The 24683-nt window shown below is 43.7% G+C and overlaps 2 protein-coding genes across 5 annotated transcripts; both read left to right on the top strand.

Annotated features, from left to right (window-relative positions):
- The first annotated feature begins 442 nt into the window (after positions 1-442).
- On the top strand, positions 443-4383 carry VAMP3 (vesicle associated membrane protein 3). Its single transcript, XM_061351575.1, has 5 exons — positions 443-514; positions 1870-1951; positions 2640-2798; positions 3473-3524; positions 4245-4383. Coding segments are annotated over exons 1-5 (315 nt in total). The 5' UTR covers positions 443-512; the 3' UTR covers positions 4265-4383.
- Positions 4384-4871: 488 nt separating this feature from the next.
- PER3 (period circadian regulator 3) lies at positions 4872-23550 on the top strand. Of its 4 annotated transcripts, XM_061351597.1 has the most exons (21): positions 4872-5279; positions 6252-6403; positions 6952-7067; positions 7737-7938; positions 8974-9022; positions 9779-9915; positions 10286-10364; positions 11078-11184; positions 11430-11586; positions 12544-12649; positions 13121-13246; positions 13535-13661; positions 14108-14252; positions 14897-15024; positions 15400-15603; positions 16216-16467; positions 16952-17688; positions 18788-18965; positions 19525-19699; positions 20328-20478; positions 21951-23550. In XM_061351597.1, the coding sequence occupies exons 1-21, from the start codon at positions 5029-5031 to the stop codon at positions 22050-22052; spliced, it is 3681 nt and encodes a 1226-aa protein (XP_061207581.1). In that variant the 5' UTR covers positions 4872-5028; the 3' UTR covers positions 22053-23550. The 4 variants fall into 4 exon arrangements, with proteins under 4 accessions (XP_061207581.1, XP_061207578.1, XP_061207579.1 ...); XM_061351594.1 differs by lacking the exon at positions 4872-5279 and having other exon boundaries at positions 6021-6403; positions 16219-16467; XM_061351595.1 differs by lacking the exon at positions 4872-5279 and having other exon boundaries at positions 6022-6403; positions 15421-15603.
- Positions 23551-24683: the final 1133 nt, after the last annotated feature.

Raw genomic sequence — 24683 nt, 5'->3', positions numbered from 1 at the left:
CGAAAGGAACGGGATAACGTAAGAGCAAGCGATGCAAAGGCGGTCGCACGGCACATCCCGGAGCCGAGCGTTCGCGGCGCTGCTGCACCGCTCCCAAGGGGCTGCCGCATGGAGCCGGGGTCCTGGGCGCATCAGTCCCGCACCGCACCCGTGTCCGCCCCGAGCAGGACCGGCCGCGGCCGGGGGGGGAGCGCCCCTTGCGGCGCGTACACAGCAGGGACCCGGGGCGCGGCGGGGCTGAACGGGGCGCGGGGAGGTGCCTGGCACGGCGGTAACAGCCCCACGAACACACACCCCCCCTCGTCCCGCGCGCCCAACGGCTGCGTAAGGTCCGGGGGCGTGGCTTATCAGGCTCCGCCCCTATGGGCTGGTCGCATGGCACGCCTTGCTTGGGGGCGTGGTCTCCATGCTCCGCCCCGACCGCGCCCGGGTGTGTCGTCATTTCCTGGGCGCTGCCGGCCTGCGCGCAGCAGAGGTTGGGTGCTGTCTGGGTGCTCCGAGCCGCCGGCAAGATGTGAGTGCGGGGCCGCGGCCCGGGGGGCTGCGGAGCGGCGCCGGGCCTGGCCGCGCCGAGCCGAGCCGCGCCGAGCCGAGCTGAGCCGAGCCGAGCCGAGCTGAGCTGAGGCGGCCGCGCCCGGGAGGGGGTGGCGGGAGCAGCCGCGGGCCTGTTGCGCAGCGCGGGGTAGGCCGGGGCCTCTGGTGGCTTCCGGGAGCGGCTGTGTGGGCGCTGCGGTGGCTGGAGGCCGGGCCCCGCCATCACCCGGTCCTCACGGCCTGAGGCGCGGCCCCGGTCTGTACCGGAGTGCTCGGCTCCCGCTCGGGCGGGCGGTGCCGTCCCGTCCCGGGGCTCTGTGGTGCCTGGGTGGAGTCCGGCCAGCCCCAGGCGGCTCTGAGAGCACTGGAAGCGCGTTCTGGTGCCTGGGTGGGGGCTGTGTTTGGACCCGCTGCGCTCAGGAAGAGGCTTCATTTCCGACCCTCCAGTCTGGGAGCAGCGGTGAAAGAGCGGCTTCAGTGCCAAAACAGAGGAGCGGTTGTATTGTGTTGTACGTGCGCTGCTTTTGAGCCTTGTCACAGGCTTCCTGGTTCCCTCGTGTGTGCGTGTGCGTGCGTTTATTCTTGCTAAATGTAACCTAGAAGTCAGCCTGTAAACGTAGCCAGTGCTCAGATTCGGCCCTTTCGAGTGTGCACTCAGCAGTAGGTGCTTCTGATGCAAGAGAAATGAAAATGTGGGAAAGCAAATTGAGTACAAATAAATCTGGAGGGATGCAACGAGCACGGTGAAAGTGGTGTGAGAGGCACATGCAGAGGTTCGTGCATCTGTTACAGAGATGCAGGGTGTTGTAGCTGGTAGAGACAAGTGGATGGCCTGAGCTCAGAGCTGAGCAGAGATCAGTTCTTGTCTATGCTGAATGCTTTTTCTTTCTTGTGCGTTCTCTTGTTCCGTGTTAACTGCTCAGAGGAGCAGACAGAGGCAAGCACTGTTAAGTGTATGTAGTCAGAATTACCGTTAAGCTTCTGTATTTAATATTTTGTAGATTTCTGTAGCTGAAAACTTGGGCCCTGTGAACCATTGTAGTTGTCACATGCGTTACTGCAAACCATAGTATTAACAATCCATGTGGGGCCGTCTTTCAGCATGTTGAGCAATTCAGTGGCAAGATGTCTGGGACCCTGCATGGCTTACACCTCTTCTCTGTTGTTAAAGCATCACTTCTCCAGCAGGAAACTGCCCCATATTTATTCCAAGGCTGCAAGTTCCCAATGGTCAGGAATGTCAGATAACTTGTGTACAATAAAGGTATTGACTTGAAACCAACACCACAGCCTGTCCAAAGGTGAACAGAATAATGGTGACTTTCTTTACTGCAGGTCAGCCAGCGTTCCTGGGGGCTCAAATGTGGCTGCTGGCAGTAACCGTCGTCTTCAGCAGACTCAACACCAAGTAGATGAGGTAAAAGTGTAGTCTGATATCAGCATAACTGTTTTACTTTCAGGGAACTGGTATAATTTACATTGGAGGGGATGTTTTGGGTGGTTTCCTCTTCATTATGTGAAGGAGAGGCCTGGCATCATTCAGCTTGCTTGGTTATACGCATGCCATCTTAACTCTTGCAAAGGTTAAAAAGGAAAACCCATTCAACTGGAGGAGAGGTGGAGCAAAGTTAACACAGTCAAGCATTAGCTGCAAATCTAATACTTGAGGATTTGGCATAAGTAAAGATAAAAACCTTTGTTCTTACAGAGAACAGGCTTGTCTCTCATCAATAGCAATGGAGGCTGACTGTCAAATATGACTGACACCTATGGATTTCTGCAGAGCCCAGAAGCCAGGCTGGCTACCAACAGTGGTGTTTGACGTGTGGTTGACTGTCATGTGTATATGCTTCACCTCCTTCTGATGGGGATCAGGAATTCTGCCCCATGTTCAAGGGAATGCCAGCACTCCTGGCATTTTAAAGTAGGCATTAGGGGCTTGCAGCACGCAGTTTTGTGTAAGCTTATGGCTGGGTTTACTAAAGGCAGTAGCTCCTACTTCTGAGAAAAGCACATGAAGAGTATTGTGTGTTGCTGCCTGTTGCCTGCAGTTGAGTTCCACACTGGTTGGTACAACTGATAACTTCAAGTATTAACTGATGCAGGTTGTTGACATCATGAGAGTGAACGTGGACAAGGTACTGGAGCGAGATCAGAAGCTGTCTGAGCTGGATGACCGTGCTGATGCGCTGCAGGCAGGAGCTTCCCAGTTTGAGACCAGTGCAGCCAAGCTGAAAAGAAAGTATTGGTGGAAGAACTGTAAGGTAACCATGGCTTGTCTACTATACAATACTGCAATGAAGGCTATTACTATTACAGTCATCTCAAAGGGCAGAAGTGGCTTTATCCAATGTTACTTAAGTTATGGCATCTGTTTTTTACAATGTGGCATGGTGGTTAGATAAAGTAACCAAAAGCTGGATTACCAGGGGTGCTGCTTGGTGCAAGACTGTATGATGTGGTAATGGCCAGGGGGAAACACCTCAGTAATGTGAGGCTTTGGGGAACAAGAAGAAGGCAGCCAAAAACGCATGGGTTGAGTAAAAGTGCAGGAGGTATTAGAAAGCAGAAAGAGCTCACTCTGACTTTGGAGCTGTTGGCAAAGGTTGGAATCATCTTCAGTGAGCAGCAAAGATGGTGAAAGAGACGGTATAGGGTGAGTGGAAATGGTGTTTAATAGTTCTTGACTTCTGCTTGTATGGTCACCTGAGCCAGGCTTTGCATGGAGGCACAGTGGAAAAGGACTTGCTCTGCTTTGCCTGTGTGCACAGCCTGCTTTAGAGTGCGACTTGAGCTTGCTTACTGAAGAAGTGTTACTTGCTGTGTTGGATCTAGCACTTGGTGCAAAAGTACCTTTCAGTGGCTGTGTTTTTGTACCCTGAAAGCCAGTTAATGCTGCTGCCTGCTTTGTAGTAAGTGTGTATGGCTTTTTTCACAGATGTGGGTGATATTGATAGCTGTTGTTGTCATGATCATCATCATCATTGTTGGTAAGTTTCACCAAAATGGGGATTTCTCATAGAGCTGGAATAGGTGGTGTTAATTCACTGATGGGTACAGCTTAGGTAAAGCCAGGATACTCAGCTGGAAGTATATAAACGTTAGTTTGAAATAGCAGTCAGTGGTGAACTGTGACCACTGTGGGGGCTCCAATAGCTGAATCTCAACCACTTGCACATTGAAAGGGGTGACAGTGAGAACAGCAAGGACTTGGAAAGCAGGAGCAGCCTTGGTTTTGTACAGCTGTGTGTTGCAGTAGTGTAAAGAGAAATACAATTTCCCTCCCTTGTCCAAGAACTGTTTTTTCATGTCCCCCAGCTTCTGGCTAGATAAATCCAGGGTGGCAGTTCCAAGGGTGCTGCTGTGGTGTTAGAGACTTTGCTGCTGAGTGCAGTGAGACTAATGCTGGGTCATGATAGCAGACCAGTGTTTGATCTGAATTCTCCTTGATCCCCAAGCATTTCATGGGAGGACAAAGTTTCTTTGTGCTGTAACACAGTAAGAAACACTGCAGTAACCATTGCCAACAGGTGTGTAGTCCTGGGTGAGAAATACTGGTGTGCAAGCACAAAGGAAAGCTAAAACTAGGAAAGCCACTGTGGGGCACTCTTAAATCTCTTTAGTTATCTCTAGTAGGAATCTCTTCACCTGCAGCACTGTCAGGGCTGAAGGAGACTGTCCTTTGTCCAACCTCTTTCTTCTTTTTATAGTCTGGAGCATATATTCATGAGTTACAGGAAGAAACTCGGATCCCCTGGAGGTGCCTTATCTTCAGCCTCTCCACTTGAAACCCGCTGCCTTTTTCAGCCCGTTTACTGCTGTTTAAAGCCAAACTGTTTTCATTACTGAGATGTTATCGCTAACTTCACCTTGTTGCCTTAAGACACTCCTGCCATTAATCACTAACAAGCACGGCCCGGCTCACGAGGTGCCTTGCCTGGCGCTGGGCTGGCCCCGCTCGGTGCCGGGCTCCGTATGCTGCCGTTACCGGGACCAAGCAGCGCGGGAGCCCGTTGGGGGGGGGGGGGGTTGGCACCGCCTACCGGGGAGGGGCGAGCGGTGCCGCACGTGGCGGCGGGGCAGGCGCGCGCACGGGGTCCGCGTGCGGCGGCGCGTGAGGGGCGGGGACGGACCCGCCCCGCCGGGTTCGCGCTGTCCAATAAAAGAGCGGCTCCGACCGTGGCTCCGCCTCCTCCTTCCCGCGGGGCACGCGGCCGCCGTGTGTGGGAGCGGGGCCGCCGCGTGCGGCCGCCGTTACGTAACCGGGGCGGGGGGCGGTGCCTCGCCTCACGGCGTGCCGGGGCCCGGCGCAGGTAGGACCCCGCGGCCGTGGGGCGCGTGTGGAGGCAGAGTGGGAGGGCCGGGCCGTTCCGTCCCCGCCGCGGTGTGTGTTTCCCTGCAGGCCCGGCTCCGCTCCGAAGGGCGAGGGTCCGACCGCGCTGAGGAGCGAGAGGCCGCCGATGCCCCCGCGCTGTAGCGGCCTGCGGGTCGGAGATGGACGTGGGCAAACTCCGCGGCGCCGGCTCTGAGCGCGGAGCGAGTTGGTCAGCGGAGCCTGCGGACGGGTCAGAGGAGGTGTTGGGCCCCGCCGGCAGGCCGCGGGGGGAGGCGGGCGCGGGGTGCGCCGGGGGTCGGGGGACCGGCTCTGGCGGGACAGGGTTTAATGGTCCAAACGCCAAGGAAGCGGATTTCTGCAGCCGGGAGGCGAATGGCTGCTCAGCTGGAAGTTTCGGCAAGGTTAACAGGTAACCTGACAGCGCGGAGCACCGACTGGCCTATTGCTTGAGGTGATGTCCTGACCTGAGGGCTGAAGTCGCAGTCGGGGACCTGGGGTAGCTGGGATGCAGCGTCCTCACTTACTTCAGTGCAGCAGGGAAGCCTGTATCACAAATCGTGACGCTGATGATAGCCTCACGTGTAGATCACGCATCACTGTTGCATAGCTCCTGATGTTTGTCTCGGTTTTGGATTGGCTGAATAGATAAGCCGTTGCCCTTCTGTGGCTTCTACATGTGCTTAATCTAAAGACTACATTGAGTAGAAGTAGAGCAGAGAGCTATAGTTTCTGCAATGTTGATCTAGCATGTGAAGTTAACATGCAGTACTTGAGCTCATTTACAGATTCATGCAGTCACAGTATACTAATAACAATGCCAGATGGCCAGAAGTTATTTAAACTAATGGTGTTCCTATCCAGTCTGTAGGATTAGAATCAATCAGTGTTTTGAGGATACTGGCCCTTAGTAACTGCTTATTATTCAGTTAAAAGAGGGAGATCTTGTTACTAACCTTGCTGTTGAAGCCTCCCAAATCACATGAGGAGTGAAGTCTGCATCAGGTGTATTTTCAGTACCTCACGTTTCCCTGAAGTGCTTATATTCAGTTGCAGACTTCAAGGCTAGAAGGACTTGTATGCGTATAGAATTGGCGTCTATTTGTTATTTTAATACCAGTGACATTTAGAGTAAACATCAACTTATTTTAATTGATCATGATGTGACTTTGCCATCCATGACATGTCAGAATTGGAAAGGAGGAAATCAGAGGAGAAAAGATCAAGCATCAAAGAAGTGAGATACAGCAGGAAGTGTTTCAGGTTCCTCTGTGACCCTGCAGCTAAGGCTATAGAGTTAATTTAGTGAAAAAATTTAATTACTTGACAGAAAAGAAGCTCCTATTCCAGAAATCTCTGGTAAAGTTTAACCTCTGTTTCCCAGTGAGCAGCTGAATTGGAGCCAGTCTCACAGAGATATGGTGATGATGATCCAAGAAATGAAGAGGTGTTTGCCTGAAGACAAAAGGAGTTCCAGCAAGCCCAGTACAATCAGTGCTCTCAACTATGCCTTGCGGTGTGTCCAGCAAGTCCAAGGTATGTGGAAGAAGTCTAACAGCATAGAAGCTATACAGCAGCTTCATTTGGATAGATGTGTTTGGCAACAAATAGCATTAAAACAGTTATCTGGCAAACACTTGATTTTCTGAAGCACTGAGAATTATTTTAAATAGTCATGGTATCTTTTTTTGTTGAAATGCCCACCTACTGCTTCTCTTCTTCAGTATCCTATAGCTAATAGGTGCCTGCTAATAACTTTCTGTATATGTTGAAAAAATAGCATTGCTGTTCCACTTTGAAAAATTACTGATAGCCTGTGTTTTGCAACACAGCTAAGTAGCTTGAATTGTTCTTTTGCCATCCTGTTCTGTCCTTTCTACTTCCTCATGCTCGTTTTCTGTAAGATAAGTCACTCCAATAGTATAAGCACTCTTCCCTTTGTCACTACACAGACTTTCCTCATCTCATTTGGACTTCACCAAAAAGATGACAAGAGTACAGGGGCTGTAAGAAACACTTTCAAAATAGTCTCCTTACTGACTTCCTTGTGTTTGTTTTGCTTTTCCTGTTTTTCTTCAATTTAGCAAACAATGACTTTTTCCAGGCCCTGAGTGACCGAAGAGTGTTTCAGACAGATGTGATGACATACAGCATAGAAGAGTTGGTGGCAGTTGCATCTGAACACACTCCCAAAAACACTGTAAGGAGTTCAGGCATACTTAAGGGGTTCATCACTGTTTCACTCACTGTTTAGTCTCCTTACATCAGTTTATGGAAATAGCGTCTCTTAAAAAGCCTTGAAGTTTTAGCCAGACAGACCTTTGTGTTTTTAAAAGTAGATCAGGACTGTTCCTTATCTGTGCTGACTCAAGGTACCCAACAGCAGCAAGTAAAAAAAAGACCTGGGTTGGTTTTTTAGTCCCAGAAGCAACAAATAACCTCTTTTGAGTATGTCATTTGAGAATCCAGTTACAGCATAGTGATCTCTTGAGACCCACTTAGAAAGCTTTCGAAGCTGATCAAGTCCATAGTTGTGAGGGACTTTGGTTTTTATTTGTGCTCCTGGACTTAGTTATTCTGTTGTTTGGGGTTTTTTTATAGCAAATCATTCTGGATAATTACAAGCATCACTGTAATCTGTTTCGGTTTTGGTACTGAAGTTTTATTAGCATTTGTAAATCCTGAGTAAGCTATCTACAGCATTGGAGATTGGAGTGGCTCATGCATAACTTTAACTGGATGCTAAGTTAAGAGCCCATTTTTGAACCTCTGTCTTAGGTTGTGGTGGGTTTGAGTTGATTGGGTTTTTATCCTTACAACACTGGTGCCATGTGTTGGGGGTTATTTTTAACAATGCTGTTTCTTCCAGGACACGTTTGTGGCTGTATTTTCCTTGCTTTCTGGACGCATGGTGCATATTTCTGAGCAGGCAGCATCCATTCTAAACTGTAAGAAGAAAGTGTTGGATTCCTCCCGGTTTGTAGAGCTGCTTGTCCCTCAGGATGTGAGTGTGTTCTACACACACACGGATCAGTCCCACCTGCCCCTTTGGAACATGGAAAGTCAAACAGGTGAGGCTTGGCAATGCTCTTAAATGCTTTATGTGTCTTTCTGTCTTTGCAGAATGAGGATAGAATAGCTGTTCATTTTAAATGCTTATGCTAGCAATATACATTAGCAACACTTGTTCCCTTTTCACTTTGAAAACTCAGGTAGCTATGCAGCTAGTCCTAGCTAGTCTCCCAGAGGCTTAACACTTACTTTGGGTAAGTAAAAGGCAAATAGATCATTGTTTCGTGCATCATCTTACTCATTCCAAGTACTGCTGGTTTTTAAAAAGAAACTAAAGGTCTAATTGTGAGTTTAAAGTTATTTAATCTACATTTTACGGTTGCTCAGGTGCTTTGTGGTCTGCTTGCAGCCTGCTGTGAACATAGCTCACTAAACCCAAGTTATAAGCTGACTTGCTGTTTAGTGCTGAATGTGCTTAAATTGTGTCTTTTGAGTCCTATATTATTTGTGAGCAATTCAAGTGTAGCTTGCATGCCACAGCCATGGCTTTTGCCCACCTAACCATGGGGCTGTTCTGGCATCAAAGCTGAGAAATCCAAAATCCTTGCAAGCAAAGGATGTAAGATCTCAGAGGCTGCTAACACTGACATGCCAGGGATTACACTACTTGAAAGCTAGTCTTGTGCCTACCCAGCACAGCAGTGGTGCCCCTAGGGAGGAGTTGTTTTTTTGCTTTGAACTGTTACTGAACTTTCCTCTCCCCATAACTCTTAGCTGTATATAGGTTTTGGTCCATGACTCCTAAAGCCAGGAATTTTCTCCTATCCTTCCCATAATGATACACTGGAAAGGAGGGTTTTCTAAAGATCACAGGTGTTTCCTTTGAATTTAGTTCCAGGTCAGCTGTTTCTCCAGGAGTGAATGGGGTGGATTGGAGGGAGAACACTTAAGGTGGAAGCAGACTGTTGAACAGCTAATTAAGAGCAGGGTCAGAGACTTTGGTCTAGGTCAGGAAGTCTGGAAAATGCAGGGATTCAAATAGTTCTTATAGGTCTTCATTAACTTACACTTCCAATGTGTGCTTTTCTTACTAGCTTCTCTGTATGAATATGCCCAGGTGAAGTCCTTTTTCTGCAGGATCAGGCAAGTACATTACCAGTGTGTTGAAGGTTTGTATCTTTCTTTACCAGGAGGGGGAGCTGTCAGTAATAGTTTTTATGACATTGCTCTCTAGAAACATGTCACAAAACTAAGAGTGGAATGAGAAAGTAACTTTTAGTGTGATAACGTCCAGAAAGTTATCTCAGTTCTTTGTCAGAGCTGGAGTAGATACTGAAATCATAACAGGTGAAAAGAGTCATTACAAAGGCCTGGTTGAGATCTTATCTAGGATGTTGCATGCAGCAGCTGCTCACACATGTTCTAGGAAGACAAACTCTCATGGGAAGTCCATCCAAGAACAACAGCTATTTGTGAGCTGAGGCTGGAGTCTCTCGTGGGTCAGTGAACTAAAGCTTGAGAGGGACAGAATTCTGTTTTTTTTCCTAAAAATGGTACAGAATAAACAACTGTTTAACTGGAGGAGAGCACAAAAACCAAATGGGTGGTTCTCGTGAATGCATTTCGGACTGAGAATTAGAAGGTTAGAGTAATGGCATTTCTAGAACAGCCTCTGAATGCAGGTATTGGAGGCAAAATACCTGCTTGGTTTTAAGGGGAGTGAGAGCAGTATTGCTGAATGTGTTGGCCGTTGATTGCAAAGGAGTGTGCTAAGGACCTCAGGAAATCCTGATTACCAGGGTCTGTGCTTTAGCATGACTTCTCTGCAGGGCTCTAAGCCCTGGCATAAAGTACCTGAGTCTTGAAACCAGTGCATTAATCCCTTTTACTTTCCCTCAGGAGTGGTAAAGATCAAGAAACACGTTATTACCCCTTCCGAATCACACCATACTTAGTCCATGTGTGTACTTCTGTCCACGTGGATACAGAATCCTGCTGCTTAGCTTTGGCTGAGAAAATTCACTCTGGATATGAAGGCAAGTCAGGAGACTGCAGTCAAGAAAACCAAGCCAACATTAAAATGCAGTGTATGAAAGTCTGTTGCCTTTGTTTAGAACTTGTGCTTGGGTAGGATCACCCAGGTAACTTCCAATCTGTGTGTGTTCATGCATGCAAATCCAGAGCATCCGTGCCTTCTTTGCGAGGTCCCAAAGAATCTCACTTCTTCTCACTTTATCTATTTTTGAGAGAAGTCTGTACCACCTAAAACTGTGTAGTGTGATGTTTCAGAAAGCAGTGAGCCATTAAAAAAGCTCAGGAGCTAATAACCTTCTGTCACGAGCAAAAGTAACAGGTTTTCTGCCTTAGTGCATATTTTGTTTCAATAAATATTTCTTTTTCTATTAGCTCCTCGAATCCCTATGGAGAAAAGAATCTTCACCACCACTCACACCCCTGGATGTGTTTTTCTTGACATAGATGACAGGTGAGATTTGAGTCTTAAGACCTGTGAGGTGTGTATGGAGAGGTAGCAGAAAATCCTTTGGTGATGGAGCTGGAGACACAAGTAATGTAGTTGAGCTGTGCAGCTGGCAGTAGTGAACTAAACAAAGTAGTTTTGTGTTAGTAGACTCATGGAAAAACATCTAGAGCTTGACAAATATCATCTTTGTTGACTTAACATGTGAATTAAACAGAACTGCAGTCAGATTTTGTTATCCAGGGCAGTGGGGGGTCTGTGGGAACACAGAGTGGAAAATCTACATAATGCAAAGCTCTGGGGATTGCAGTGTGGAGATACAGCTGGGCCAGATTTGGCAAGACTAAATCTGTCTGCTGCTGAGCCATGAGTGTTTTTACAACACACTTTCCAGCCTCCGTGTCAGATTTCATAGTGACACTTATTCAAGATCCTTTTTAATGTTATATTTTCTCTTTACATATGAGGCAGGCACAAAGCTGCCTGCAAATGTGAAAATCTACCAGATCTCCAGGCACAGAAATGTTTGTCATTAGTATTTACATATCTGCATTGCAGTGGATGATCATTAGAATGATCATACAGAGCTGGAAAATGTTCTGTAGGCTTAGTTCATGCCTCTGTGGATCATGCATGGGAACTTCACTGACAAGCAAAGGGTTAAGTATTTAGATACTCAAAACTGTATTATAATCAGTGATAACGTGTTTGGGTTTCAGAGCAGTGCCTTTGCTGGGTTACTTACCTCAAGATTTAATTGGAACGTCCATTCTGATGTATTTGCACCCAGAAGATCGCCCTTTGATGATTGCTGTTCACCGTAAGAGTAAGTACAGTTGTTTTAAGAGGGATTTCTACTGCTTTTAGCATTCTTTCATTATCCTATTGCTTGGCATGTGACTGATTTATAGTGCAGACAAAAAGAAACTAATGAATTAAAGCAACCAGTTTGATCAGAGCAAATTCAAGCCCAGTTTTAAAGGAGCCCATTGTTAGTGTTTGTGCTTGCACTCCTGTGTCGTAATGCAAACTAAACCTTGTTTCTTGATTGGTTGGGTTTGTTTTTTTCAGTCCTGAAGTTCGCTGGTCAACCCCCTTTTGAACATTTACCTATTAGATTTTGTACTCAAAATGGGGATTATGTCATACTGGATACCAGCTGGTCCAGTTTTGTGAATCCTTGGAGCAGGAAAGTAGTGTTCATCATTGGCCGACACAAAGTCCGAACGTAAGTCAGCTGTAGAATTGATCTCTTAAAGTGCTTTTCGTTGAATGCTCTGCAAAACAAAACAGTCTCAGTACTGAACTAGAGACCTGGTGTTGCTCCTGCAGTCTGTGACAGCTATCTAGCATCTGTCTTGCAGCCCATTCCTTCAGAACAGCATTCATTTTGTTTAAGTATAAAAATAAGTAAATTACTTTGAAGTAAAAGGCAAAGCCAACTTTTTGGGGTTTTAGCATATATTGTTGCACGTGGCTGATGTCCAAATACCCTGATAATGGACATGTCTAAATCAAATATCAGTTATAGAAAGCTGAGTAAAAGCTAAAATGCCATGTAAAAAGTAGATGACTTTAACAAATGATTAGCTTACATTCATTCGTGATTGGCTCACCAAAACAACAGCAAAAAACTTTACTTGAGAGACATGTAGCTGAAATGACCTTCTGATCTTTCTTCTGGAACATTCACTTGCTACAGAATTTAAGTATTTACCAAGATAGCCTCTTTTAAAAAAATGCAGTTAGTATTGAATGTGCAAGTTTATTTTTTACATGTTTCTCCTTAGTTTCCAAAAGATTTGGAATACGACTGTCTGCCTGCCTCTTACCTGTTTTTTCTAGGAAATGGCTTTTTGAGATGGCCTTTTGGCTTTTCAAAGTGATCTTTTATGGGGTGCGAATTTGTCTTCTGGGTGAAGGAGACAGAGGTATAGATGCTTGTCAACCTTAACTCCTGTCACTGTGCTGGTGTGCTGACTTCCCTGGGGCTTCACATGAAGCACTGCTCTCATAACACTACCTCACTATCCTAGCAGAGCTGCTAGTGGAACAGAAGACATCCCCTTGTATTGATTCAGTGAAGTAGTAAAAACAATGATGATAAAGAATCTGTTCCAACTGTTTTAGCTACCTTTTCTCATCAAATTTAAACGAGTAGTGAAATCTTGTTGTCTCTCTCCAGAAGCCCTCTGAATGAAGATGTCTTTGCTGCAAGAAGTAAAGAAACAGGCCATGTTGAGAAAGAGATAAGAGAATTGCAAGGACAAATTTACAAGCTGCTTCTGCAGGTAAGGAAGGTGAAAGACTTTGGAAACACTGGCTGGCCTCAGTGAGGGGCTAAAGCACCTTGTGGTGTTTAGCAAACTACTTTGGGGATGATCTTTTAAAAAGCTCTGAAAGGAAAGCTCTAAATGGAGACACTCTCATGTGACAACATTAGAAGTATGGCTCTGGGTAGCCTACCTGATTAGGAAAAAGTAGTTTGTTTGCCACATTTGCCATGTCTTTAACATAAAGAATAAATGTAAATATATATATGTATGATATAATTGATAGAGATAAATCTGTATCCTGAAAGAGCTTTAAGCATGGTAAGGAATTTTTCCCAAGCAAGGGGCAAAGCCCAGAGCAGTACTGATTTTTCACTTAATGTTTTTGTTTAGTTGAAGTTCTGTGTCTAAGTCTGTTTTTTTCTTCTTTTTTGTTCTCTAAGATGATGATTTATTTTCTTTAATTACTATTTTTCTCCCCTTGTACAGCCAGTTCACAGCAATGTTTCCAGTGGTTATGGAAGTCGTGGAAGCAATGGCTCTTATGAGCACTATATGAGCATAGCATCTTCAAGTGACTCCAATGGGAATTGTGCAGAGGATATACAGGAACCAGTAAGCCCATAAATGTGTCACTGCCTGCAGAGTAGTACAAATACGGTTTTAAAAATGACAGTTTTTACTGTGTGCATGTACAGAACTCACTATGGATTTAGTTTAATTAAATCAACCATGATAATTAGATTAATTAAGTTTACAAATACCAGTAGATGCTAGGCTTAGGCTCACAGTCTGCTGGAGTTTGTAGCTCCCTCGCAGTTTGGAGAATACAAGACTCCAGACCCATTTTAATGGTCTCATTTTATTCATTTTGTTCTGACTCCACGTTTCACTTATCTCGAGATGACATTGCAGCAGATTTGTGCAGATGTCAACCGCATCAAGAACCTGGGCCAGCAGCTGTACATTGCATCAAGGAGCAAGCCACAGAACGGAAACGAACAGGCTGTGAGCTCAGGAATACTAGGAGGTAAGTTAATGTAATTATGATCTTTATGGTAACGTGAACTCTCTGTAGATCGATAGCCATGAGTTTCTAGCATGGCTTAAATGTACAATAACTTTGTAACTGCTCCCTAAGGTACAGAGGAACATATCCAGCTCTTTCTAGATTAATAGAGTTTTACTTCTTTAACATTTTCTAGTGAAAATGCAGGCTTACGTGTAGCAAATGTCAGTCTACTGGAGTAGCTTCCCAAAGCTACTTTATGTGGATTCTCAAAACATGTAAATTGAGATGAAAATGCAGAATAACTTAGTAATGAGAGCTGTGCTGTCATAGGCCATATATCCCTGTATAATATATATGTATCCCAGTATGTGTGTGTGTATATATATATATATATATATGTTTATCAGTGGGGGTAGTGTTTAAGTGCCTCTGAGAGGAGTCTTTGAGGATTTCTTCTTTTCTAGGGAAGAGGCACACTGCTGCCTGTTCTCTTCAGACAGTGAGAAGTGATAGCACAGAAGAACCAGGCAATGTGTTTTATAATGATTCAAAGAACACTCCACGTGTGCCTTCCTATCAGCAGATCAATTGTGTTGATAGCATCATCAGGTAATAAACTATAAAGTGATTTTAGTGATACAAGTTTAAGAATAATTGTTGCAAGGTAAATATCTAGGCAGTTTATATTGGTCTGTACTGTTTGGGGTTTGAGTTGTGAAATAAATTTGGGATGTATTGGGATAGTTTGTAAAGTTTTCTGCCCCTCTGAGCAATCCATCCCAACACTCAATCAGTCTGAATTACACAGTAATGAAGTATTTAGGGCCCAAAGATTCTGTTTGCTGCTACTGATGTTTGCCTACTGATAGTTTCACCACTGGTGCATAGGGGTTTAGGAGGATTTCAGTGGTCATATTATATCAGTGTCTTCTCAACATACATCTTGAGAATATCCGTGTAAAACAGTTGATATAGTTTATAGAATGTTGGTATATTTTAACCCAGAAGATAACATTTCTTTTTCTTTTTTCCCCTTTTTTCTCTTTTTCTTTTAAAGAATAAATCAGAGAATTTGTTTAAAATACTCCCTGGAAAGCACGTATGTGCCCAGAGCTTCCTGCAGTGAATTTAAAATACTAGTTAACAACACGTGGATCTCCAGTTTGGATTGTTCAAATGTTTGTCTCTCCAAATGGAGAAAAAAAAACCCTCACAAAGTAGCAAGAGCTTCCTGTGATATGCTTTTATTTCAGATATCTAGAGAGCTGCAGTATTCCAGCATTCAAAAGGAAATGTAAATCTTCTGCAAATACATCATCGTCATCTTCAGAAGATGACAAGCAAGTCCAGCAAAGTCAGCAGGAAGCTGAGGCTCTGGAAGGTAACACAAAGTGTATTGACAGTCATAATAGACAACAGAATAGTCATACAAACAGCACAAATATTTTGGTAATGTGAATAGTTGCTTATTTTGTTTAGATCTCACAATTAAGCTACGATATTAAGTCTTTGAACATAGAATGCATCAAAAGACCCTATTTTTTGTTGTTGCTAAATAAACCTGTCGCTCACTCATTTTATACCATGTTTAGTATGTGCTGACATTGCTTTGGCATATGGATTATACATTTAATTGTACATAAGACTGTCTTATTTAATAGTCTGCATAGTTACTTTCTGTTTCTGAGCCACCTGATGAACTGGGAGCATTGCTTGGAATTAAATTCCATGTAGAAGCTTTGTCATTTACCCACAGATACTGCTATACTTTCAACAGTTAATTCCCAAACTCCGGTGTCTGCTGATCAGGAAGAGACACTGAAAGACAAGGCAGCTGCAGGCATGGTTGGAGCTCCTCTGGCAGACCTGACCCTGTCCAAGAAGGCTCCAAGTGTGGTGTCTGTCACCAGCCAGTGCAGTTACAGCAGCACTATAGTGCATGTCCCACACCCTGAATCAGGTACTGTGCACACTCACAGAACACTGACTTGTCTCACTGATTTTTCCATCTAAACTGTTTCCAGACTGAAGTAACAGCATTAGAAAGTTTTGCCCATTTGAGAGACATTCTCATGAATATGAGCTCTGAAATAGCTGGGGTTTATATACCTGGAAATTTTTACAGTATTTTAATAAACCTAGTTTTAACAGAGTGAACTATTTCTTTTCCCCTTTAACTTAATCACATATCTCAAACACAACACTGTGCTTTTGGCCATTGAGGATTAAAAGAAAAATGACTAGTGGGCCAGTGTTACTTCATTTTAATGCAGTAGGAGCTTAAAATGAGTGTTTAACTGCTACTGTACCAAGAAAATATGAAGAAAGAAGTGCCTCTGTAATTTCAAAGTGAATTTGAAGTTTTCCAGGCCATGCAAAGTAATTTGCTCAGTTGATGTTAGTGTAACTGTATTTGATTGTGAAGGGTGTATTCTGCCCCCACCTCTGCAGCCTTTATCTGCTCAAGTAGCTCAGACTAGATTCTTTTGTGTGTAACCCTCTGGGTGTTGTGGGAGTTGATACCAGAAGGACAGAGCAAAGAGTGAGTAATTATTTTCTTCCCTCTTCAAAGAAGTGACTACAATGGAGGATACTACTGTTGGAAGTGAACAAATTGAGCTGCCTCCTGTGCATGCTCAGAATCTCACTACAGTGCCAGAGGACTTAAAGCCAGTTGGGCTAACAAAAGAGACATTGTCAGCCCACACTCAAAAGGAAGAGCAGAACTACGTTGACAAGTTCCGCCAGAGGATCTTGCTTTCTCCATTTAGGACTTACCTTCAACAGGGGAGCAGAAATAACAAAGGACATTCCTGTGGCCAAGGTAGGAAGCAGATCTGAGACACAGAGACTTAGGAGATGACTTACAAAGACCAACCTAGCAAGGAGTTTGGTTTTCTTTTGTATGATTTAGCCAGTATCTTACTGGGGCCACAAACAGAATACTTCCTTTGAACTGCCAGGGCTTGACAATAGCATTGCCCACACAGAAGGTCTGCTCCATCTTGGATGTTGCTACCTTGGGCTTTTCACAAAGCAGATAATTACTGCAAAAACCCTGCAAATCCCAAGGAATGTAAAAGATGTGATTGGGGTAGGCCAGAACGATGGATAAGAAAACTGATTACATGAAGGATAATATTGCAAATATGTTAGCAAATCCATCCTTGTAGTGTGTGGAATGGTTATCCAGAGGAAAGTCAGCTCTGAATAAACCACACTCAATTGTCTGGGTATTTTTTCTTTCTCTCCCTCTTTTTTCTTTTCTTGTCATTTCAGTGAATGTGTCTCTTTCCCTTCCTCCTTAGGAGATTCCACTTCAAAGCAGATGAGCCCATCTACCTGTAAAAAAGGCAAACATGGAAAATTCAAGCGCCAGAAACCTCAGAGAAAATCCTCAGATAACCAGTCTACCAGTAAAAACAGAAATGGTCTTCCGTGTGTGAAGAGAACAGTTCAGAAACAGTCCTTCTCTCCCTCAGAAGTGTCCTGTTTGAGCTCCTCCAGTATGAATGTCCTTCCTCCTATGGGATTTCCTGCCTGTTCGGATCCCCTGTCAAGTTTTCCAGCCTCTTCTTTAGGAGAGGAGTTTGCCATTCACTCATTAAAACCTGAGCCCGTGTCATCATCACAACTATGCTGTGAAGCTCAGTCATGTCCAGTGTTTTATCCCCCAAACATAGGCACGTTTATGGCTGTATTTCTTCAGAGTTTCCCTATGTATGGTCAGGTTCCTCAGTATGTCTTTCTTCCTAGCCCTCAGTATGTTTATCTCCCTTTTTCATATCCATGCACTGTACTACCTCCAGCCCCACCTCCTCCTGCTCCATCACCAATAGCACCACACGCTGTGGATCAGCCCTTTCCAGTCTCTTCTGCCACATCCGTGGAGGACCGGCAAGAGGGACAGTGTGACCAGGCCCTACTGCTGAGTAGCTCACGGAGCAGCTCCCCGCTTCAGTTGAATTTGCTTCAAGAAGAACTGCCAAAACCGATGGAGCTTTCCACTGGTACTGATGTTAAAGCCCATACCGAAGCTAAATGTGTAAGTAGCATGAATTTTTAATTTAGAGACCCTGACTTTGATGGTGTTCAGTCACAAACCAGCAGTGATGATCTCTGTTTCAGGGTCATCAGGTTTTGTTAGCTGCTTTTTCCAGTGGCTGTGCTATGTAGACTACAAGGCACAAAACACAGGAGGTGGAGAAAGCTGTTGATACTTGCAGCCGTGGGATCTTGTAACAGTACGGTGTTGGCACTTAGCAAATGGCAGAAATGTGACATCTTCCAGTCTAGGCTGCTACGAGCTGCTTTGAGACAGCACTCTGGCATCAGCCTTTTCAATTGTTGGCCAGAAGTTTGGGTTTGGGGCTCTTATGCATGTGGAACTTGGTTAGTGCTGCACAGTTCGCATCCTTTTTCAGCCAGTCCCACAGTCTCTGTGGAGAACCAAAACAAAGGGAAGATGCACTTCTAATTACTCCCTCTGTCTCCCAGGGATGCAGCTAATGACCGAAGAACAGGGATCCGTGTGGGGCGGTTTCCATACTTGGGCATAGAAAAGGCCTCTCCAACTTCCGCGGTAAACTCAGAGGCAGGAATCTGAGCTCTGCAGGCAAGGAAAAAAATGCTGGCTCCTGAATCCAGGTTGGGCTGGAAAGGCTGGATCAGCTGAAACTGCAGGGTAGGGTCCTGGAAGGGGAGTTGCTGTACCTGTAGCCACTGAAGCTTTGAGCTTCACAGAGTGAATCAGGGGAAGACTCTCGTACGTTCATGGTAGTGCACCATTGCCTGGCACGTGTGACTGCTTCATGCCATCTAACAGGATGTGAAGGGAACTGACTCCTGCTCTCTTGTCAGCAGAAAATACTGACTTAATGCAACAGTACAATATCTTGACCCAGTGGGGAAGGATCTGCAGCAGAAACCAGTAACCTAGAGTGCAGGTGCTTGCTGATTTCACCATGAAGAGTTGTTACCCCCAGTTTTAGACTGCCTTGCGTTTTCAGAGTAGAAACTCCAAACCTATTGAACTGATCTGAGAACTTGGACAACATGTGACAAATTCAGTAAATGCATGAAGTTCCCTTGTCAAACTTAAATGTAATTGCCATGGATATGTTTGGTTTGATTTTTGTCTGCAGGACAATGATCCAGAAGACAGTGTTAGCAGTGCTAACCATTGTGCTTCTAGTGAATTTACTGACCACTCGCAGTATGAGGGGTCCCCCTCAGGTGCAGGTTCAGCAGCATCAGGCAGTGGATCAGCTTTGTCTGGTTCTTCAGGCTGTAGCTCCAGTGAGACTTCTGGTTCTGCCACAGGTAGGGAAATTCAAGATTTGGATGTTTGGTGCTAGATGGCTTGCTAACGTGTTGGTAATTCATAACAAGATACTGGAATGGGAATGGAAAATTTCAATAAGAGGATCTGTAGTCTTGTCACCAGTTTCGCTGTTTGAAGCCAAGTTTGTTTCAGTCACTGCAGTTGGAAATGGCAGTCTAAGCCATTCCTTTAAGCTGTAAGTCACTCTTTTGCTCATTACTACTCTTATCTGCATTAGATACTGGCTTACATCTTATTTGAGTAAAGGTAAATCTGCCTAGAGTATGACCTCTTGAAACAGAAGTGGGGAAGTTAAGCCAGTTAATTTTGAGACGAATTAATAAAGCTTTGGAGATCTTAAGTTACTTAATAGAATGCACTTTATCTTTGAATTCTCAATAGTAGTATACCACTTGCTAGAGCAATCATCTTGGGAGTACCTGTGTTCGTATTACAGAACTAGCTTGCGAGAATACACTGATGTTTTATTTTCTGTGCTGAATTATTAGGATTTCTCCAGACATCTGCATTCCTTTTCTTTTTCATGGTAATTCTCAGGTAGTGGGAACAGCATCAAGTATTTTCCCAGCAATGATTCTTCTGAAGCTTCCAAAGAAAAGAATGAGGAAGCAGAAGAAAAAGGGACAGCTCATAAATCCAGCCATGAGTCAGCCTGGATGATGATGGATCACACACCTGAGCAAGTTCTAATGACTTACCAAATGCCAAACAGGTTGGAAAACATGAAAAATTTCTGACATGTGGTTTGGAATTGTGCATAGAACTGTAGAATTTAAAATGAGACTGTGGGAACAGTGCCCATTCCAATGGAACCCCAGGAAGGGGTATTTTTGTGTATTTTAAGCCCTAGTTATCTCCTTTTGTCTGGATTTTTTTGTCTTCCTCATTTCCCCATCAGTTAAAATGTTATAACATGTAACTTCTTTGCTGAAGTGTTAAGGGGATTGGTTTTTGTCCTGTACTTTGAATGCATAAAGGGCTAAAAATACTTGCATGTTGTTGTCAAATTGCTTACAATTAGTGCTTATATTTGCAACGAGATTCCATTACAAAATCCCAACCAAACAAAACCATAAAACAATAAAACAAAAACTACACCAAACACCCAAAAACTCCAAAAATAAAAAAACAGCAAAAGAACCCCTGACAGTTAGACCACTGTTGAAAGGAGCCTTACAAAGCAAATAAGGTTTAACAAGCTCTAGTTACTTTTCAGTGGCTGATGCTCTCTAGACTTCAGCCATAGATACTGATGAAGAGACTCCCCCAAGGTGATTGTATTTGGTGCCTGCTTTGCTTCATGTAGTGCAGCTGTAGTCACAGGTGTTTGTTTCCTGCAGAATTACAGAGGAAGTTTTAAAGGAGGATCTGGAGAAGCTGGCAGTCATGCAAAAGCAGCAGCCGTGGTTTTCAGATGGGCAAAAGAAGGAGCTTGCAGAGGTACACACATGGATCAGGACCCAGACTGTCCCACTGCAAATCAGCACCCAAGTAAGCAGTTGTGAAAGGGATCTGAATCTTATTGATGCCTTGGCTAGCCAGTGGCAGTGCCATTACTAACCAGTGAGATCTTACAGTGGTGGGGTCACTGATAGTTATTTCTTCTAGATTATATAAGGAAATGAGCTCAAGTACATTAGACAGATAAATGTGCCAAAATACAGATCTTTCCATTGTATTTCTTTGCAAGATGCTTAAATTCTTTGTAGGGACCACCTGTAGCAAAGTTCCTTCAGTCAATGATTGGATGAACAGGAATAGTATTATACTGTCACATAAGAGTCCATATCTAGTAATGTTTTATTCTGTTGGCATTAGGTCTTTCACTCTTTTTCCTACAAAGCTGATTGTTGCTAGGATTGCGCAGCAGGTAACACTGGGCTGTTAGTGGAGATTAGAGCAAACACAGAGGAGGTTTAGGCATATGGTAAGAGACACAGAAATAGCTGCCTTTTGTAGGTGGATTCATTGTTTGAGAATTTTGGTCTCTTATGCCTGGTTATTTTACCTGGCATTACTTTTGGCTACTCTGATAAACTAATTCTGAGTTATATTAGTGTATGTTGAAGAATGCCCTAATCACTTTAAAGTGCTCCCAGGTACAATGGAGAAGAAAAGAGCAGGACAGAACCAGTCCCACAAAGATCTAGAGCTCCAATGATGTGTTGTACAGAGCATTTCAGGACAGAGTGGATTGTATTCATGTCCTCATGCAGCACAAAAATCAAATATCTGCTATAGCACTGTCTGTTCTATGTGCTGGGATTTTCAAATGTGGTTTTCTGAGCTGTGGTATTTATTCCTGGAGCAGAAAAACTGAGAAATCTATGTCATTGGCTCTGGAACAAGACCAGAAAATTAGTGTTTGTTTGCCCAATACAAGAGGCTTGTGTGTGTCAAATTGTGGTTAGGACCACGTGTTTGATTCGCATAGCAAACTGATGTCCAGTGGTCTTGCAGAAAGTACTGTTGAGTGTTAAGATCTCAAATGTTCTGAGATGCATTGGTATGCAAATACAAGTATTTGATAGCAGGATTTCTATTTCAGTACTTGATTTCAGTATCATACCGTTTGTCAAGAACAAGAAAAATCTGGTCTGTCAGTACACTCGGGCACCTCAGCCTTTTGTTGTCGGTCAATAGTGTTGCTGTTCAGACTGCAGTCCAAATCCTTAATGAGCATCTGGGTTGTAAGGCTGAAAGATAAGGCCTTTCAATTCAAGGAAGTCATATGCCTTTTTATCTCAAAGCTAAAACTGTGTTCCACTAACCAAAGAATTCATTTCTGAGACAAGAGAAGTTGGAGATGAAAGTGCTTCTGAATATATCTGTATAATTTCTGCTTGTAGAAAGATTTTGAGCCCGGGGTGAGAAATTTAAAGAGTTTTCAATGTGCAACCAGGATTTGACTCCTCAAAATATAAAAAGAATTTAAATTATTATGTTCTTGTTCCTTTTCAAAGGGCTGTGTTACATGTGGCATCAGGGATGCAAGTTGTGAGGCTGCAATGGCTGCTGACAATATGGAAAACAAGGGAAAATTGCCTCCGCACCTGCAACACTGAAGTCACCAGCACTTGTGTCAGTAAAACCACTTGGTGTAATTCTCATCCTCTTTTCCTCTGCCTTCACTACGTACTAGTGGTGAATCTATCTGGCTATCTCTTCCCAACATGAACAATCACATATGTGAAACTGAATCTTCCTCCATTACCCCATCGCTCCTGGCGTGACTTTGAAGACAATCTTTCACTGTGAGGCTGTTTCTCTTCCTGACCTCACAGACTTGGTGCAGAATGGATTATGTTTCTAACTTCTGATTGCTCAGTGATGAGCAAAATACAAAGGAGTTCTGGGATGTGTTTGTATATTTGGGCTTGGCAAGTAAGAGTCTGAAAAGATGCAGTGGTTAAGATCTACAGTGATGAACCTAACAGACTGGAACATGTAGGCTAGATGTGTTGAAACCAGCATTGAAACCAAGGTCTTAGTTTTCATCTGTTCAACATTTAAAGATCTAAACTGAAGATTCTGATGCTCTGAGGCTCTGTAGCTGGTTCAAGAATCCAAAAAGCTTTTTGATGAGCAGCTGAAAACTGGCTGAATTATTCTGCATCAAAATGCCTTTCACCAGCTTGTGCCCATCAAAAACTGAAGTGAAAAGAAGCAAAGCTATTCCCTATGTTCTTCATGATGAGTGTTTTGGAACCAAGTTGGTTATAACTTTTGCTTTTAAAGCTGTGTTTCTCAAGATGGGTGTTTAAAATGGATTGAGCGTAAGTGGTTTGCAGCTCCACTACAGATGAGATTATAAGTAAAAATCAAAAGAAAAAAAAAGTAATTCAGGAGTTATTTCCTTGTACAGGATCTGCTTTTCAATAAAGACACATGGAAAACCTTTTCTATGAAGGCATTATAGCCTAATTACGAGTTCAAGTAGCTAAGGGCAGTCTTTTCTGTTGCTAGTGCTCTGGGCAGCAGATTTGTTTCTTAGTTTTTTTGTTGCTGATTTAGAGTAGTTGTATGAGCTGAATCCAGATGTAATGAATAGGAAATTTTAAGCCATTTCCCTGGTTTTTGTCATGGTGATGCCAAAAAAAACCCCAAAAGATGAAAGAGATTGAGCTTTATTTCTTCTGCTTTCTTGAAAAGTCACATGTTGTGGAGCCAAACTTGAACATCAGACCACAGATTTCTTATCACTGTTGACTTCCTGTACAAGTTTTAACCTCTTTCTTTATAATGGTGGCTCTGGCCGTAGAAATCCATGGACAAAAATGTAGTTTGTGCATGGTGTTAGTTTGTGGCTCAGAAAGTGGTAACCACTTTCTCTTTCAGTGTGTAAAAGGACTTGTTCTCATGTTAATACTTCTAGCTTCAAGCTGAATGTCTCAAAGTGCTCTTCAAGCAGGACACGCTTCATAAACCTAGCAGGTTTTGTCTGATTTCCCCTTTGTTTATCAAAGCTGGATGTAATCAGATTTTCTCTGTGGAGTTCATCACCTCAGCCTTCTCAACAAACACTGTTGGAATGTAACACATGATTCATCCTTTTGTTCTGTGTAGCTCTTCTTTTTCTGCTATGTGTAGGTTTTTCACATTTTGTTTCATTTGCTGATGAGCTTCAGGTGGTCTGACTGAGTTACAAATACTGTGATCTGCAGAGCTTTGAAGGAAAACTATATTTATGTAAAGAGGTTTGTTCTTAGAATCAACTCAGTGACAATCTTCGTCGTTCAAGCCTATTTCAAAGAAAGGTATTTTTACAGAATTTCAAGTCTGATTTGACCCAGGCAGCATTCTTTGGCTTTATTTTCTAAGTGTGCTCAGTTTATGCCTGTTGCTTTCTATTTATTCTCAAGCTGCATTTCATTGTCTTTCAGTTTTTCAGCTTGAACTTGTCTTCTCTTGTGTTGTAAATCAGCAGAGGTCCACACAGGGTCAGTAGTTTTTGTGTTCAAACAGCTCCTAAAATAAGAGACTTTGATGGGTATTTACATATAGCAGATCATGTACTCAAGCAGGAAAATGTGGGCAATACCTTATACCTTTCCTAGTCTTTTTCCAGCACTTTCCAAATAGAGTATTCTGCTTTATAACCACACTGTCCAAAGTATTTGCTCTAAAACATGTAATAAGATGTTTTCTGTTACAGGTTCTTTTCTTAATTGGGAAGTTTCTTAACTAATTTAGCTGTCAAATTATGCTTATGCACTAGAATCCATTCTAGTTAGATGTGCTTACATTGACTGCTTTAATGTGTTTTGAGACTTGATGAAATAGATCAATGTGAATGCTCCAGGTAGGGATGGCTGTCTCCTTCAAAACAGGTAAAGTGGAAGCCAGAAGGGAAGTGCAGAAAAGCAATTCTTGCTGTATGGCATTTCCTGAGTATGAAAATGAGATGGTTTGCAATGTGTTAGCAGGCATACATGTCATCCACGTTACAAACAGTAGGGCTTAGTTTAGGAGAACGGTACTAATGCACCTAACAGTTGAAAGATGCTTTTCATCCATAGGTCTGGAAACATGTTGGTTGTGTAAAGAGGCAGAGAGACAAAGGGCTTGCACAATATATACCTCCCTTTCAAACCAAATCCAGGAGTATAACTTATGGAGCTTCATTCACTGTATCCTGTGCTGTCTTTGCTACAAGTGGTCAAGTTTCTGATCTTTATATAAAAACTTGATCATAT

The sequence above is a fragment of the Neopsephotus bourkii genome, unplaced genomic scaffold, assembly GCF_033783945.1.
Source record: "Neopsephotus bourkii isolate Nb327-2 ecotype Australia unplaced genomic scaffold, CSIRO-AGI_Nbou_v1 NB_593, whole genome shotgun sequence".
NCBI lineage: Eukaryota > Metazoa > Chordata > Aves > Psittaciformes > Psittacidae > Neopsephotus > Neopsephotus bourkii.
Note: the sequence above shows the minus strand (reverse complement) of the source record. Positions and strands in the feature narration are given on the sequence as shown.